This window comes from Bubalus bubalis, chromosome 11 (assembly GCF_019923935.1).
Source record: "Bubalus bubalis isolate 160015118507 breed Murrah chromosome 11, NDDB_SH_1, whole genome shotgun sequence".
NCBI lineage: Eukaryota > Metazoa > Chordata > Mammalia > Artiodactyla > Bovidae > Bubalus > Bubalus bubalis.
This window is the reverse complement of record NC_059167.1, coordinates 88,835,696-88,852,923: the sequence shown is the minus strand read 5'-3', so window position 1 is coordinate 88,852,923 and position 17,228 is coordinate 88,835,696. Positions and strand designations below refer to the sequence as shown.

General features: G+C 51.4%; 1 protein-coding gene across 5 annotated transcripts in view; it reads left to right on the top strand.

Moving 5' to 3' along the window:
• SMAD3 (SMAD family member 3) overlaps nucleotides 1–17,228 on the top strand; it is a 126,919-nt gene that overhangs the window by 87,084 nt on the left and 22,607 nt on the right. For 4 of the 5 annotated variants that reach the window (XM_006050229.4, XM_044925396.2, XM_044925398.2 and 1 more), the window contains 3 exons: nucleotides 13,371–13,564; nucleotides 13,753–13,884; nucleotides 15,154–15,228. In XM_006050229.4, the coding sequence (XP_006050291.1) occupies nucleotides 13,371–13,564; nucleotides 13,753–13,884; nucleotides 15,154–15,228 (401 nt within the window). Of the gene's footprint in view, nucleotides 1–13,370; nucleotides 13,565–13,752; nucleotides 13,885–14,047; nucleotides 14,257–15,153; nucleotides 15,229–17,228 lie in introns of those variants that run through there. The other variant, XM_025296274.3, reaches the window with a different exon arrangement.

Genomic DNA, 17,228 nt, shown 5'->3' with positions numbered 1-17,228 from the left:
GATCACAGGCATGGGAGCTGGGTTTGGGGTGTGATCCCAGCTTACAAAGTCGGGCACCACTTCTTGCCCATCTGGGCAACTTTGAGCGAGTCACTCAATGTCATGTGAATCTTTCACCTGTAAAATGGGATTGAGGGGACCCACCCCACAGAATCCCTGTATCCAGGGAGATGATGAGTGAGAAGTGCCAGGCTGACACCTGCCCTGAGGTGGAGATTGCTTCTGTTTCCCCAACCTGTGCCTGTGCCCAGAGTATTCTCATAGCCCACAGGTTCTCAGGGAACCTAGGGGAGTGACTTTGCCCCCTAGGGGACCTTTGGCGATACCTGGAGATGATTTTGGTTCTTGCAGCTGGGAGGTGAGGTGCTACTGGCATCTACTGGGTACAGGCCAGGGATGCTGCTAAATGTCCTGCCACACACAGGCCAGCTGTGGCGGGAAAGCTGAGGTTGAGCAGCTGGGGTGAGGAGGGGACTGGGCTCCCCTCATGGCCCGATGTTGAAAGATTCTTGGTGTACGTGTGCTTTACAGATGATTGTAATTAAGTGAACTTTCTCCAGATCAGCCTCCTCCTGCTGTAGAAAGTGCACACCCTGAGTGCATCCCGGGGCCCTTGGGAGGAGGGAGGCCCTCACGTCCAGATGTGTTTCCTGTGGGATCCACCCCCCGCAGTGGGCAGGACGAGGTGTTCCTTGGTTCTTCCTTCCAGGGTTTGCCCAGGGAGTCCTCCCACCTCTGGGGCTCACACTCGGGCCCCATCTGCTTGGAGCACTTGTCGCAGATCTGAGCCAGCCACTCTGGAAAGCTCTCAGCGGGGAGGGGAGACATCAGTCCAGTGGGGAAGGAGTGAGAGCTGGTTTCTGGTCCAGAGCACAGCACAGGGGGCTTCAGCCTGACATGGGATGGGTTGTTCTCCAGTGTGGCAGCCTAAAGCACCAGCTATTACCTGTTGGCAAGTTCAGATGGGAATTGGGTTGTTCTTGGTGAAGTGGTTCAGTGACTGGTATCAGGGCTTGTGAAATTCTGTTTTCAGCTCTTCACAGGCCAATCTAAACTGGAACATTAAAAAAAAAAAAAAACGTGCTTAGTGTACTTAACAGAACTTGCTGAGGACACTTATGAAACGGGCTGGAGCATGTGGTTGCTGAGGTGGGGTTACAGGGAAACCTCAGTTATCTGGAACTTGGGGGACCACCCCCCACTCCCCTGTGCCAGATTCTTCCTTTGTGGCACCAGATGATAAGAAGGCGCTGATACTGGAAATGTTGCTTTTTATTTAAACTCTAACAACCAAAGTAAACTTTGAAAAGATTTGGGGAATAATAGATTCAATATACCGGAGAAGGCACTGGCACCCCCCTCCAGTCCTCTTGCCTGGAAAATCCCATGGACGGAGGAGCCTGGGGGGCTGCAGGCCATGGGGTCGCGAAGAGTCGGACACGACTGAGCGACTTCACTTTCACTTTCATGCATTGGAGAAGGAAATGGCAACCCACTCCAGTGTTCTTGCCTGGAGAATCCCAGGGACAGGGGAGCCTGGTGGGCTGCCGTCTATGGGGTCGCACAGAGTCGGACACGACTGATGTGCCTTAGCAGCAGCAGCACATTCAATATACAGCTAAATTTCTTTTTGTTTGTAACAGGTTCTTTTAATGTAACTTTCAGAAGGTCACACTGATGGGACAGAAATTATAGCACGCATCCTTCACCTAGACCAGGTGCTCAGACCCAGTTTTTAAAAAATATTTGTCATCCTGAAGATTGAGAACTCGGGCAACTTAAGATCCAATACAATAAAGAAAAATTATTAATATGTTTTGTTGCACTCAGCTTACTGAGGGCAAATGTGGACTCATGTTTTTCAGACTTCAGCAGCGAGTTCTGGCTGCTGTGAAATAGCAGCTGGGCGACCACCTTCTTGCTCTGTGCTCACTTGCTGGGTGAACTTGAAGGGCTTAATCTATGAGTCTGTTTCCTCAGCCACAGAAGGAAGGAATTGGTCAGGATGCTCTCAAGGTCCTCAAGTCCCAGTCTGCAGTTCTGCAGAGTGGGTTTTCAGGTAGACAGTTAGCCGGGGCTTAGCTGACCAGGAATGCTTCGTTCTTTAAATGCTGGACCTCTGTGATTTGTCACCTGGAGCCCTTGACTCGACATGTGACCCCTGTGTGGCATTTCTGCCTGGAACAGAAGATGCTTTGGTTTTGTCTGTGGGTGTGTGTGTGTGTGTGTGTGTGTAGCTGTACTGGATCTTTGTTGCTGCTCGTGGGCTTTCTAGTTGCGGTGAGTGAGGGCTTCTCATTGCAGTGCCTTATTGCAGAGCGTGGTCTCTAGGCACTTGGGCTTCAGTAGTCGTGGTGCTCAAGATTTGTTGCTCCTGGTAGGTGGGATCTTCCTGCACCAGGGATCGAACCTGTGTTCCTTGCATTGGCAGGCAGAGTCTTAACCACTGGAGCACCAGGGAAGTCCTGGTTTTGGCTGTGTTGACCAAAGGGAGAGGATCCTGGGTGCACCACTAAATCCACTGGCCCTCTCAGCAGGGCTATTTGCAGGGCTTTCAAATTTGCTGGGGAGAAGGAAATGGCAACCCACTCCAGTATTCTTGCCTGGAAAATCCCAGGGACAGAGGAGCCTGGTGGGCTGCCGTCTGTGGGGTCGCACAGAGTTGGACACAACTGAAGTGACTTAGCAGCAGCATATTTGATGCTCTATCAAGCAGTTGTCCTGGGCCATCCTTGGCATGGAAGATGGAAGAGAACATTCTGATACATATGAAGGAGAGGCAGAGCAGCAGATCTCAGAGCAGACCACTGGTGCTCAAAGACCAGGTGGAACCAAAGGAACTGTTACTACTCAGTGAGCAAATTGAAAAAAAAAAAAAAGCTGGTCTCTGGAAGAATCTAGAAAGTTTAGTTGTATGTATGTGTTTTAAGTAAAATAGGCTTCACCTGAAGTATTAACAAATTTGCTTTTTGTTCACTTCTTCTGCTCTGGTGCCTGAGATTTGGTGGGTATTCAGTAACTCTTTGATGATGGATAAGAAGTCAGTTCAGAGAAGGCAATGGCAGCCCACTCCAGTACTCTTGCCTGGAAAATCCCATGGACGGAGGAGCCTGGTAGGCTGCAGTCCATGGGGTCGCTAAGAGTAGGGCACAACTGAGCGACTTCACTTTCATTTTTCACTTTCATGCATTGGAAAAGGAAATGGCAACCCACTCCAGTGTTCTTGCCTGGAGAATCCCAGGGACGGGGGAGCCTGGTGGGCTGCCGTCTATGGGGTTGCAGAGTTGGACACGACTGAAGTGACTTAGCAGGAGCAGCAGCAAGAAGTCAGTTTCCCTGGTAGGGAGGCAGCATGGGACAGCATGGGAAAAAGCACTGTTTACCCCACCCTCCGTTTCTCCACCCGGGTCTGGCTCTGAGTTCTGGCCCTGCTCCTGTACAAGTTACATGACCTTGGTCAAGCCCCTTTAGTTCTCTAAACTCGGGGAAGGCAGGATGCCCTGGGGTTGAGCCGTCTTTGTATTCTCACATAGTAGCAGTGTGCCCGGGCTTCCTCAGTGGTTCAGCTGGCAAAGAACCTGCCTGCCAATGCAGGAGATGCAAAAGATGCAGGTTAGACCCCTGAGTTGGGAAAAATACCCTGGAAAAGGAAATGGCAACTTAGTCCGGTATGCTTGCCTGGAAAATCCCATGGACAGAGGAGCCTGGTGGGCTACAGTCCATGGGGCCAGAAAGACCTGGACATGACTGAGTGCACACGCATGCATATGCAGCAACGTGCCCCGCATATAGTCCATGCTGTGACTGGGTCCTGGTGTGTTTCTGGAGCTCTGTGCTCTGCTCCTGATCTCCCAGCCCCGTGTCCAAGTCTGCCGGTTTCATGTCGGCCCCCAGATGGCTGTGGGTCACAGATCTCTGGTCACAGGGATATGTGGGCCCCGGGCCTGCCTCTCTGCCCGAATGCACTGGTGGGCTCTGCTTCACCATCAGCTCTGGACTTCGGCATGTCTGTTTCCTTGGCTGTGGCTCCCACCACCATTTTGGGACACTTTATGGGCCCCACTTGGAGCCAATGGGAGGAAACCTAATTTCCTGCCACAGGAAATGGTTCAGCTGGTGAAGAATATATTTAAGGAATAAAACCTCTGTCAGAGGAGCTTGAGAGCGTTGCTGGAGAAACTCTTGAGGGTCTCTCATCAGGAAGCTGCTGGATGTGGGACAGGACCTCAGCCCAGAGGCGAACTGTGCTCTTAGCCCCAGCAGCTGGTCTTGGGCCATGTTGAGAAAGGACTGGGTCAGGGAGAGGGGCAGGTCGGAAATAGACCCTTTTCTGCAGTGGAGCGTGTTTATGGTAACATCAGCTCAGAATTAAGACTTATTTATTGGATTTGCTTAAAATGGGCCCGGCGCCCCGTGAGACTGGGAGGGTGTGTACTGGACACATGGACTAAATTAGATCCAGCAGCTGAAACTCCCAGTTCACTATTAATCCTTTGGTAAGCATTACTGGGTGTTTTGAGAGGGAGGGAGAAAAGGAACACTACCAGGGCTAGCTCTGTGCAGCCTTGAGCCCAAAGGAGTAGTCGGTGATGCATAGAAGGACATGAATGAGATGCCCTCCTCATCGTGAGGTTGCAAATCGTACAGCCCAGAAGCAGGGGCATGAACTAGATGACTTCTTCTTTTGAATATTTTATTATTTATGTATTTGGCTCCATGGCTCTTATCTGTGGCACATGGGATTTTCGTTGCAGTATGTGGGCTTCTCTCTAGTTGAGGCACATGGGCTCGGAAGTTGTGGCACACTGGCTTACTTGCCCCATGGCATGTGGGGTCTTAGTTCCCTGACCAAGGATTGAACCCGCATCCCCTGCACTGGATGGCAGATTCTTAACCACTGGACCACCAGGGAAGTCCCAGGTGACTTCTTGAGGATACTGCCAAGCCAGACCGGTGGTCAAGTGCTCAGGAGCTGGAGAGAGTGGTGATGTCTCCCCACCATCAGGCCTGACCTGGCAGCCAGGAGACCTGCTCTGTAGCTATAACCTGGGTGCAGACAGCTGTGTGGTCCTAGGAGGGGGGTGCCTTTCCTCTCGATGGAGTGAGGCGGGACCATTACAAGACTTGCCTTATGACCCAACTGCATCTCGGTGAGGCTGCTCTGAGATAAGGAGCACGAGAGTCTTGTGAAGACTAGAAGCACCAGGCTACCCAAGGCCTCGCTGTGGCTCCAGGGCTGTGGACCCAGATGGCCCAGGCAGGGGCGGGGCCTGCTGTCTCGAGCTCCTCCTGGGGACCTTTCTCCTCCAGGCACTGATCATAGTGATGGGGGTAGTAATGGTGATGCTACAGAAACGATAGTGGGTTGATGCCATATATTGTGTCCTAACTATTCACCAAAAGCTTTCCCTGGAATGTCATTTAGTCCTCCCAACAATCCAGCAAAGGGACTTATTTAAGATGACAGATAATTAAGACCAAGACATTAAGCAATCTGATCAAGTTTACACAGCTATTGACCAGAGAGTCCGTATTTGAATCCAGGTTTATCCAAGTACAAAGCCCCAAAGTCCTTTTTTTTAAAAAAATTGTGGTATATTTGACATACAACAAACTGCATGTTTTTCCACTGTACAGTTTGGTCAATTGTGACCTGTGTATATACCTGCAGAACCACCACCAAGGATAAAACCATCATATGACCCAGCAATCCCACTCCTAGGCATATACGCTGAGGAAACCAAAATTGAAAAAGACACACGTATCCCGTGGTTCACTGCAGCACTGTTTACAAATAGCTAGAACATGGAAGCAACCTAGATGTCCATCGACAGATGAGTGGATAGAGAAGTTGTGGTACATATACACGATGGATATTACTCAGCCATAAAACGGAGCGCATTTGAGTCCATTCTGATGAGGTGCTGAACCTAGAACCTATTATACAGAGTGAAGTGAGTCAGAAAGAGAAAGATAAATATTGTATGCTAACACACATATACGGAATCTAGAAAAATGGTACCAAAGAATTTATTTACAGGGCAGCAAAGGAGAAACAGACATAGAGAACAGACTTATGGACATGGGGAGAGGGGAGGAGAGGGTGAGATGTATGGAAAGAGTATCATGGAAACTTACATTACCGTATGTAAAATAGCCAACGGGAATTTGCTGTATGGCTCAGGAAACTGAAACAGGGGCTCTGTATCAACCTGGAGAGGTGGGCTGGGGAGGGAGATGGGAGGGAAGTTCAAAAGGGAGGGGATATATGTATACCTATGGCTGATTCAGGTTGAGGTTTGACAGAAAACAATAAAATTCTGTAAAGCAATTATCCTTCAATTAAAAAAAAAACCACCAACAAGAGTCAAGGTACCAACCATCACCTTTATTCCTTGATAAGCTCCCTATCCCATCCGCCTCCAACTGCCATCCTGAGGCATCCACGGATCTGCTTGCTGTCATGCAAACGTAAGGTTGCATTGTCCCTTGACTTTATATGATGTTGTACAAACAGAATCACACCTGGCTTCTTTCGCTGAGAATGATTGTTTTTCTATTCATCCACGTTGTTTGTATCAATGGTTCATCCTTTTTTGTTGCTAGACTTTGTATGGCTGTTTCAGTTTGTTTGTTCATTCACTTGTTGAGAAGCATTGGGTCATCTCCAATTTGGGGCTTTGATGAATACAGCTGGGATGAACATTCATGCACACGTGTTTGTGTGGACAGATGCCTTCGTTGCTCTCGGGTAAGACTTAGGAGCAGACCGGGTGGATCATATGGTGGGTTTATATTTTGAACTTTTGTGAAATTTCTAAGCTGTTTTTCACAGTAGTTGTACCATTTTACATTCCCACCAGCAACGTAAGAAGTTGTAGTTGCTCTCCATCCCTGCCAGGACGTGGCAGTCTTCTCAGTAGCAGCTGTTTTCGTAATGATGGAGTGGCATCTCATTGTTTTAGTTTGCACTTCTCTAATAACTAGTGATGTCACGCATCTTTTCATCCTCCTTTTTTCGCCATATTTATATCTTTTTGTGTAGTGTCTGTTCAAGTCACTTACCTGTTTTGTTTTTTAATAGTTGGGTTGTTTGTTTTCTTATTAGTTTTCAGAGTTCTTTATGTATTCTGGAAATAGGTCTTTTATCAAATATGTTGGTGGTTTAGTTACTAAGTTGTGTCTGACTCTTGCAACCTCATGGACTGTAGCCCACCAGGTTCCTCTGTCCATGGGATTTCCCAGGCAAGAGTACTGGAATGTGTTGCCATTTCCTTCTCCAGGGGATCTTCCAGGAATTGAACTGGGGTCTCCTGCATTGCAAGCAGATTCTTCACCGACTGAGCTACAAAGGAAGCCCCATCAAATATATTCTTTGCAAATATTTTCTCCTAATTTGTGGATTGTCTTTTTTATTCTCTTAACAGGGTCTTTTCAAAGACCAGAGGCTTAGGCTTTGATGATGTCCAATTCATCAACTTTAAAAAAACGTGGAATATGTTTCTGATGTAGTATCTTTGCCCGTCCCAAGGTCACAAAGATGCTCTCCTCTGTTTTCTTCTAGAAGTTGTATAGTTTAAAGCTTTGTATTATGACCCACCTTAGTTAATTTCAGTGTAAGGTACACGTGTAGATTGCATCTTATTTTCCTCGCATATGGCCATCCAGTTGTTCTAGCACCATTTGTTGAAAATGGTCCCTTATTTCTCTACTAAATTATCTTTGGACCTTTTTCAGAAACCAGTGGATCATATCTGTGTGGCTATTTCTGGACTCTGTGAGTGTCCATTGATCTGTACCTTGATTATTGTACCTTCCTTGGTTTAAAAAAAATTATGCTATTAAAATAATTCATGTATGTAGTTTAAAAACTCAAGAAGTCCATGAAAAACTCAGTCTCTCTTGATTTTTTCATTACTATTCTTATTTTTTATTTCCAGGAATGTTTTTCAATAGTTTGCAACTGTTCCTGTTTTAGGATTCCAGTGACTTGTCTCCCTGAGAGTAGTTTTTGTTTTGTTTCATTTTGTTTGCAAGTTTTTTTCTGCTCCCTACATTGCCTCAGACTTCTTTTTTTCTTCCCCACTATGTCTGTCTGTGGGGATTCTGGATGTGTGTCTCTATTAGAGAGTGTGGCAGTGAACAGATGAGTGCCTGCTCGGCGTATGGCGATGGGAGGGGCCTGTTGGCAAATGGGCTTCCCTGTAGGGCAGGCCTGCAGGAACTGGGTTGTTTTGTTGGGTGATCCCCAGATGTCAGTGTTGCAGGTCTTTTCTCCTGGGCTGAGCTGTTTAATTCCTCTACAGGTGGGAGTGGGGGCATGGGCCTGACTGTTAGTGTCCTGGTGCCTGATGAACAAGGGAGCCTTCACGAAATCCTGTTTCTAACCCTTGTCTGACTTCACCCCCAGCTGTGCCCTGTGACCCCATCCAGAGCCCTGCTCTCCGGATCATTTTCCACAGAGAGCAGACCTGTCTCTGGCAGGCCTGGGGAGGTCCTGTTTGTGGGGAGGCTGACAGGGAAGGAGCTGGGACCTGCCGGCCTCTTCTGCAGACTTTAGCTCCATCTTCCTATTCTCAGCCGAGTCTTGACACTTGAGTGGTGCCTCCAACTCCTGAGTCTTCCCAGGTTTTGAGGCCCAATGGGAATCACTTCTGTTGGCTTCCTCTGATGATGCTTGGTCTCAGCTCACATCACTCTGCTAAGTCTGTTCCCATTTGGCCAGCTGCTTTCCAGTTTTGTCTGATCTGCTCTTCTACTCATTGTCTTGGGCAGGACAGGGAGAAATGCATCCATCCGGTTTGTTGTATTTGACCAAAGACTTTCCTAGTCTCTCCCACCCCTACCCCTCCCCTCCCCCTCCTCCCCTCCCCCTGCTCCTCTCCCCCCTTTCTCTTCCTTCCCCTCCTCTTCCTCCATCCATCTCCTTCCCACCATCCGCCACTTGCCTCCTCTCTCTCCTCCACCTCCCTCCCATCCTCTATCCCTTGTCCCCTCTCCCTCCCCCGCCTCACCTTCCCAGTCTCATACACCCTCCCATTTATCACCACCCCTTCTCCTTGCTCCTTCCTTTATGTTTGGAGCTTTGTCTGCTGTAATACTGCAGGTAGACAGCCAGGATCTTTAGGCCCTGAGAAAAAACAACCCATGTAACCCAGAAGGGGTTGGATGAGCAGTCAGGACACTGAGGCCTCTGCCTGCCAGTGTGATCTGCCTTCTGCCCTCCTTGCCTCTCCTTCCCCTCCATCAACTACCCAAACCCATAAGGGCTGCATCCCCATATAGCACGTGCAGGCCTTGTGTTGTCCACAGCCTCCCATTTCTGCCCACTCTGCGCCCGTCTCTCCCTTGCAGGCCCCCAAGCAGGTGTGGGGCCCTGGCTCACTCTGGGTCTCTGGTTCGGCATTAAGGGTCCGGGGTTAGGCTGTTAGGGCGGCGTGTGGGCACCCCTCTGCACCAGGAGTGCCCAGAGTTTCCTGTCCGCCTTCCCTGCTGAGGCCCAGGCCCCGTGCACGGCTGACGGGAACGTGGCCTTCTGCTCACTCACTCAGTCTGTCTGTCCTGTGGAAAGGGGGACCCTTCTCTCCTTTTGTCCACCATCACCCTCTTCCTGCCCTGTATTACTATTTTATTTTTTTACATCTATGACTCTTATTTCTGTTTTGTAAATAGGTTTTTTTATATCATTTTTTAAGATTCCGTGTATAAGTGGTATCATATAATATTTGTCTTTCTTTGTCTGACTTACTTCATTCAATATGACAATCTCTAGGTCCGTCCATGTTACTGTAAATGGCATTATTTTTTCTTTTTTTTATGGCTGAGTAATATTCTCTTGTATATATACACCATATCTTCTTTATCCAGTCCTCCTCCGTCAATGGACATTTTGGTTGCTTCCATGTCCCGGCAATTGTAAATAGTGCTGCATTAAAAAAAAAAAAGCCTTCCATCAACTGGGTAGGGAAGGGGGACTCCCCGCACAGTCACTCCTTCCTGCTAGGCTGAGCATCTCGCCAAGGACTCTCCATTTGGAGGCCACTCCAGGCGTTCAGCTGTCTCTTTTCGGGGGATTTTGGCAAACACTGAAGAGGGAGTGTGGCCACATCCCTCTCTGTGGGCACACAGTGGCTTTTCAAGACAATAGGAACAGCTAAGTCCTTCTCTGTCCCCACTAGTCACCTTCCACTCCCCCCTTTTCTCCCCCTCAGCCCCACAGCTCACCTCACTTATCCAGGGCTGACTTCGGAGACGGTCCGTTGTGGTGTGGAAGAATAATGCTCATTGGTTGGTACTTCACTAAGGACTTTTTTTTTTAATAATTTTATTTATTTATTTTTGGCTGTGCTAGATCTTCGTTGCTGGATGTGGGCTTTTGCTGGTTATGGTGAGCAGGGGCTTCACATTCCAGTGGTTTCTCTTGTTGCAGAGTATGGGCTCTAGGGTGTGTAGGCTTCAGTTGTTGGGGTGGACAGGCTCAGCAGTTGTGGTTCCCGGGCTCTAGAGCACAGGGTCAACAGTGGTGGTACACAGATTTAGTTTCTCCGTGGCACGTGGGATCCTCCCAGACCAGGGGTCAACCTGTGTCTCCTGCATTGGCAGGCAGATTCTTCACCATTGAGCCACCAGGGAAGCCCCCAGAAAGCACTTTTGAGTGGATACTGAAAATTGCATGAGGTCAAGTGCAGCAGTGGGGGGAGAATGTTCCCATTTTACAGATGAGGTAACTGAGGGGCCCAGAGACCTCAAGACTTGCCCAGGGTCTCACAGGCGGAAGAGTAGAACCTCGTCTTGACCCCGGGTCTCATGACTCCACATCTGGCCGTCTGCCTTCCGTGTCTCAGGGGTGAGTCCCAGGCTGTCTTCTCTCGTTCTGCCTGCTAATTACTGTTTTGGGGCTGTTGGGGTTCCTTGGTGTGGGGCCCCACAGGAGGGAGGTAATTACACCCTTGGAGTTGCCCTTGGTCAGCAGCTCCCGGCAGCCCCTGCGCCATAGCCCGACTCTGACCTCTGTCCATCCTTCCCCCTGCCCAGGCCAGTGACTCAGAGAGTTTGCCTGGATTCCTGTTTCTGTCTCTTTGGTTGGTACTTCTGATGGCATCTGACAGGCCCCTCCCTTACAGTGTCCATAAATTCCATTTATTCAGGAAAACAGGTACCCTCAGTTGAATCGGGGCAGGGAGAGAGAGCTTCAAATGCCTCTCCACCAGCCCTGCCCAGCAATCAGAAACGTCCTGCCCACTGACCAGGGGGTCCAAGGATGAGCCTTCTTATAGGAAGGGCAGTACTGCCTTTGGGGGCCTCTCTCTATATACAAGAGCACCCATCGCATCCACTCTTTTTTTGTGGTGGGGGGCATGCAACTTGGCTTGTGGGATCTTAGTTCCCCAACCAGGTATTGAACCTGGGCTCTCAGCAGGGAAAGCAGGGAGTCGTCTAACCACTGGACCACCAGAGAATTCCCCGTCTCATCCACTCTTGACTCTTCCACCACCACTGCCTCTAGTCCGCTTGTCCCCACAGCCAGAATTTCATACACACATGCACACACGCATCTCAGAGGGTTCCTGTGGCTCTTAGAAAGAAGGCAGAACCAGAGTCTGAGGCCCTGCAGAGGCACCCCTCCCTGCTGCCCCAGCCTCCGTCCTCTCTGGCCACTCTGGCCTCCATTCTGGTCTCCCTCCTCATTATGCTTTCCACCTTCTTGGAACTTGAGCACACGCTCATCTCTCTACCTGGAATGTCCTCCTCTCAGCCCCCTTTGTCTGCTTACTTGCCTTTTAGACTTTCTGGTCAACCACTGTCCCCTCAGAGATGCCCTGTCTCGCCCTTCAGTGAAGCATCATCCCCAGGGTCGTATGTGCTCGCAGCTCCCTGCTCTTCGCTTGTCATTTTTGCTGACCTGATTAGTAGATTAACATTGGCCTTGCCCATGGAAGCTCCATGGAAGCCGGGACCGCTTTGTGGCCTCTTTCCCTCACCGCTGTATCCCTTGTGCCACACAGAGTAGGAGCTCCTGAAATACTTGTTAGATAAAGCATTCCCTTTTTTTCCTTCGTCTTCTTTGTAATTTGGCTGTGCCAAGTCTTAGTCGTGGCAGGACCTTTTAGTTGATGGCGTGCGGGATCTAGTTCCCCAACCAGGGATTGAACTCGGGGCCCCTGCATCGCGAGCATGGAGTCTTAGCCCCTGGACCACCAGGGAAATCCCTTGATAAAGAATTCTTTGTGTAAGGACTCGCCTCACCCGTCTAATCCTGGTTGTCCCCGAAGTCTCGCATCTTTTCAGAAGCCCCCTGTCTCCCGCCTGACTCTTGGCTGATGGTGCTCCTGCTGCTCGAGCTTCCCAGTCGTCACGGCCTATGGCACTGCTCCAACTTTCCTTTGGGCCAATGACCTGGAGATTTTAGAGGAAGATTCTGATGTAATGGGTTGGAGTAGGCTTTCTGGTTTTGCCTTTTAGAAGAGCTCCCGTGGACACACGCCACTGGTCCATCAAGGACCACGTTTTACCCTAGGGAGGGGATGTGATGGGCACTAGGTCAACTGTTCAGAGGTCAAGTCACCACAGAAAACAAAGCTTGCACAGGGACAGGACACTGCCATGGGTGGCGGGTTGGGCCGAGCTGGGCTGGGGACCGAGGCAGAACCAGGCCTGGAGTGGGGTCGCAGCTCTGCTCACGCACAACCATGTAGGCCTGAGCTCTGAGCTAGGGGAGCACTGTGGATGGGCGCCTGGGCCACCGGCAAGAAGCCCACACACAGAAAGGGGCTCCTGGGAGGCCTGCTGTGTAGGCCCTGACCAGTTACAGTTCCCTTTCACGTCCCTCCCTCGCTCCCCCCCTTATCACAGACCCCAGCTGAAACGGGGGATTTTCCCCCTTGTTTTCTTGTGTATGAGGAGGGAACTGGGTGAGCATGGAGAGACGCTGGAGACGGGCTGCGCGCCGTCATCCTCCTTGCGGCATCACCGTGTCCTCATGTTGGCTCCTGAAGAGCTCCCGTCTTCTAGCTCAGCCCTGGTCCCTCTGCCCACCTCCGCCTGGCCTGGCCTTTGCAGAGCACAGTTCAGTGCTGTTCCCTTCAAGGTCAAGGAGGGTAGTCATCCCGTGGCCTGGTGGCTCCGGGGTCTGCTCTGCCGGCCCAGGAGCCCTCGGCCTGCCTGGTGGGCTTCTGTTCTTCTCCTGGACCCCTTCCAGCATGCCCGGAACTTCTCTGATCTGCAGGCCCTCTGTCTGCGAGCTGGACAAGTGCTGGCGGTGGGGGGAGCTTTCTGAGTCTCTGCCAGGAGCTCGGCGGGCTGGACTTGGGGAGGGGGCAGGCCGGATCCCCCTCACTGTCCGTTTCTGCTCCTCCTGTCCATCCTGGCAGGTCCCTGGATGGCCGGCTGCAGGTGTCCCACCGGAAGGGGCTCCCTCATGTCATCTACTGCCGCCTGTGGCGGTGGCCCGACCTGCACAGCCACCACGAGCTGCGCGCCATGGAGCTGTGTGAGTTCGCCTTCAACATGAAGAAGGACGAGGTCTGCGTGAATCCCTACCACTATCAGAGGGTAGAGACCCCAGGTACGGCCTCCTCTGTGGGGTCTGCAGGTGTCTACCGGGCATCCTTCTCCTCCCCCTCTTCCTCTCCCCGTCCCCTACCTTCCTCTCTTCTTCCTGAGGGCGGGCCTCTGGTGCATCTGGGGGTGCCGGGGCTTCAGTGCAGCCTGGCATCCACCCTGACCCTCCTTCCCTCTGTCTCCTCTGCACAGTTCTACCTCCTGTGTTGGTGCCCCGCCACACAGAGATCCCGGCCGAGTTCCCCCCGCTGGATGACTACAGCCATTCCATCCCCGAAAACACTAACTTCCCTGCCGGCATCGAGCCCCAGAGCAATATTCCAGGTAGGCACCCACGAGCAGTGAGGCCAGCCCCAGAGGCGGGCGCGGGACGGCCCCGTCACCCCATCTCTGCACACCCACTGGCCCGCGTCCCCTGACTCAGACCCGCGTCCCTGTGGGGAGAGGATCCATGGCCTTGGCTCCCCGCTCACTAATGATGCTTTTCTTGGCATGGAGGAGCGGCGGCGTGACCCTTCCGCCCGGCCTCGGTGCAGTCATTTATTTTGGAAGCGGAAATAGCAAGGCTGTGTTTCTCTCACCACCCTCCGGGCCCCGGGGCTCGAGTTCAGGCAGGATCCCCGAAGGTCTGGGGGCTGCGGAGGCAGTGGGCCGAGCCGGGGCCAAGGGCCGGGCAGCGTGTGGAGAACCGGCCCTGTAAGTAAGCCCTGGGAGGGTTCCAGCCTGGGTGGGAGGTTTTACTCTAAAGGGAGAAGTGGGCTCTGCTGTCAGAGTGTAAATGTTTTTAGAAGCCCATCATTTACATGCAAATAATGTGTGAATCACCAGAACTCCAGGAGTCCAGGAAAACTGCTTGGCAGTGCTTGGCCAGACCCTGCACTAGGGTAGCTGGGGCAGAGATGGGCCGTGTTCCTTTCGGAGCCGTCTACTTTGGACTAGCCTTTGGTCCCGAATGAGCTCACTGTGCTGAGGTTGACCGCAGGCTGTTTGCGTGGGTCAGAGCATTAAGGGAGGACCTGCTTTACAGCTCTGGCCTTTCATGTCACAGGTGGCTCTGGTCCCCAGGGGGTGGGTTGCCTACTCTCTTTGTTCAGCAAAGCAGAGAAGTCAGTCAGGGCCTGAGCTCAATGAGAGGAATGCATGGCAGTCTGCTCTCATGCAGCTTGCATCCCACTTGAGACATCCCCTCAACAGCCGGCAGATCATGGTAAGGGGGTGGGTGGTGGAGCCAGAGGGTGGTTTGAGGCAGTTGCCCTCAGAGATAGGTGAGTCCACTGCCAGGTGGCGGGGAGAGGGGGGGAACGGGGCGGGGGGCTTAAACCTGGTCTTGAGGGATGGGGAGAAGTTTAGGCCCACAGAGACTGTAGGAATAGGCACTTCAGACTGGAAGTCAGACAGTGTGAATGCAGTTCAGAGCGATTCAGGTGGGAACACGGGAGGATGAGTGTGCCAGGACAGCGAGAGCCAGGAGTCCGAGGCCCAGCCTTCAGCTCCCGCCCCCGGCGTAGTGGCCTGAAGCTATGATTTTGCAAAGGGCGGCTTAAGAGCCAAACCGGAGGCCATGTAATGAACCACCTTCCTTCCAATTCCCAGAAACCCCACCCCCAGGCTACCTGAGTGAAGATGGAGAGACCAGTGACCACCAGATGAACCACAGCATGGATGCAGGTCAGAGTCTTGTGGAGTCTCTGCATCTCGTCCTGAGTGCCTGCCCTTTCCCATCCTTCCCTCTGTCCCTCCATCTCGCTCTCTCTATTCCCTTCTCCCCACTTTCTCTCTCCATCCTTCTCTCTGTCCCTCCATCCAATATTTACTGAGCAATCACTATGGGCCCAGATCTGGGATAGAGGAGGAGCCTGAGTGGCTTATGGTGTGTGGGGGAGACCAGCAAGACAGCCCGCAGTTACCGTGCTGTCTCCTGTGTGCCCTGATGGAAGATGCTATGTGGCATGGAACAGGGCCGTGCCACCCAGCCTGGGACAAAGTGCTGGGGGACTGAGCAGTAACTTGCGGTGTAGGCTTTTCCTGCATTGAGTCTTGGAAGTATATAGCGTTTGGCCAGGCTGCCAGGACAGGCAGAGCAGCATGCCAGGCAGAGTCATGAGGGGCCGTGGGGAGGAGAGCTGGTGAGTTCTGGGGTGGGTGAGAGCTCTGTGTGGCTAGAGCATCCTCCTCCAGAGACAGGAGGGCCAGTCATTCAAAGCTTCAGGTGTAGCCAGAGGCTGACGTGGAGCCCCTGCAGGCTGAAAGCAGATGAGATGCTGCTGGCAGTGTGATGGAGGGTGGGCTTCATCACCTGAAACAGCTCAGGAGCATTGGAACAGAGGCAAGATCTTTGCAAGGCCCCGAAGCATCTATTTTTGTGTGATGCCCAAATGTGATCTATGTGTTCCTGCCATGAGGGACCCAGCCCAGTCATCTCCAGCCACATCTCCAGATGTTCCCACATCATTTGTTCTGGGACCAAATTGGCCTCAGACCAGCGGCTTCTTGAATTGAACCCCAGCTGCCATATCGCATGTGCATGGCGTTGCACGTGGTTGGGTGAGGAGGAGGGAGCCAAGCAGATGTTCCCTTCCGATGATGGGAGGCATGCCTTGGGTACACAGAGCCATCCAATGTGGTCGGGCCACCTGCCCTGCACATAGCCCAGAAGAGAGTGCAGTTCCTGAAAGAAGGATGCAGGGGACGTGCCTGTTTATTGTAAATGTGGTCACTTGATATATAGCCTGGGCATCGTGCCACATACCTCCACATACCACTGATGAGTGGATGATAGTGTGAACCCAGTCAGAATGCATCGGAGACCTGTATTTGATGCCAAGTGCCTGCCGTAAGCCCACATCTTTAAATGCTGGCATGGGAAACCAGCCCCCTGAGCAGCATCTCTGCAGATGCTGTGTTTCTTCTTCTCCTGCCTGCTTCCCTCCTCGCTACTCTTCAGGTTTATGGAAGGATTACAGGCAAACCTTTGATATACTGTGGTTTACATCCAGATAATCACCATAAAGCAAGTGACACAAATCTTTTGTTCCCTAGTACGTGTAAAAGTTATGTTTATACTGTCCTGGTCTGTTAAGTGTGCAATAGCATTATGTCCAAAAAAGTAGTGTACACACCTTAATTAAAAAATACTTGGTAGCTCAACAGTGTTAACCATGATTTGAACCTTCAATGAGTCAAAATCTTTTTTGCAGTAGTAACTATCAAAGATCACAGATTGCCATCAAAAATATAATAATTAAAAAATTAGAAACATTGTGAGAATTTTCAGAAGGGGACAAAAGACATGAAATCATTGAATGCTGTTGGAAAAATGGTGCCAGTATGTTGGCTGGATGCAGCGTTGCATCTGCAAAGCACAGTAACACAAGGTCTGCCTGTGCAAACAGACCAAAGGAGAAGAAGGTCTTACATGGGACAAGCCCACCTTTTCACCCTCTCAACTCTTCTGTCTTCCCCTTCCTTTCTCTGTCCTCCCTTTCTCATCTCCTCCCGTCGTGTACCTGTAGGACCCTGTTGTGGACATGAATGTTTATTGAATATGAGTCCTGGGCTTTGTGGAGCCCAGCCAGCCTGTGGGTGGGTGGGTGGGGTCTCCCATTTGTTCTCTGCTCTTCACTCAGACCAGTCCAGTTGCTCATGGGCTTGACTTCCTGACAGCAGAC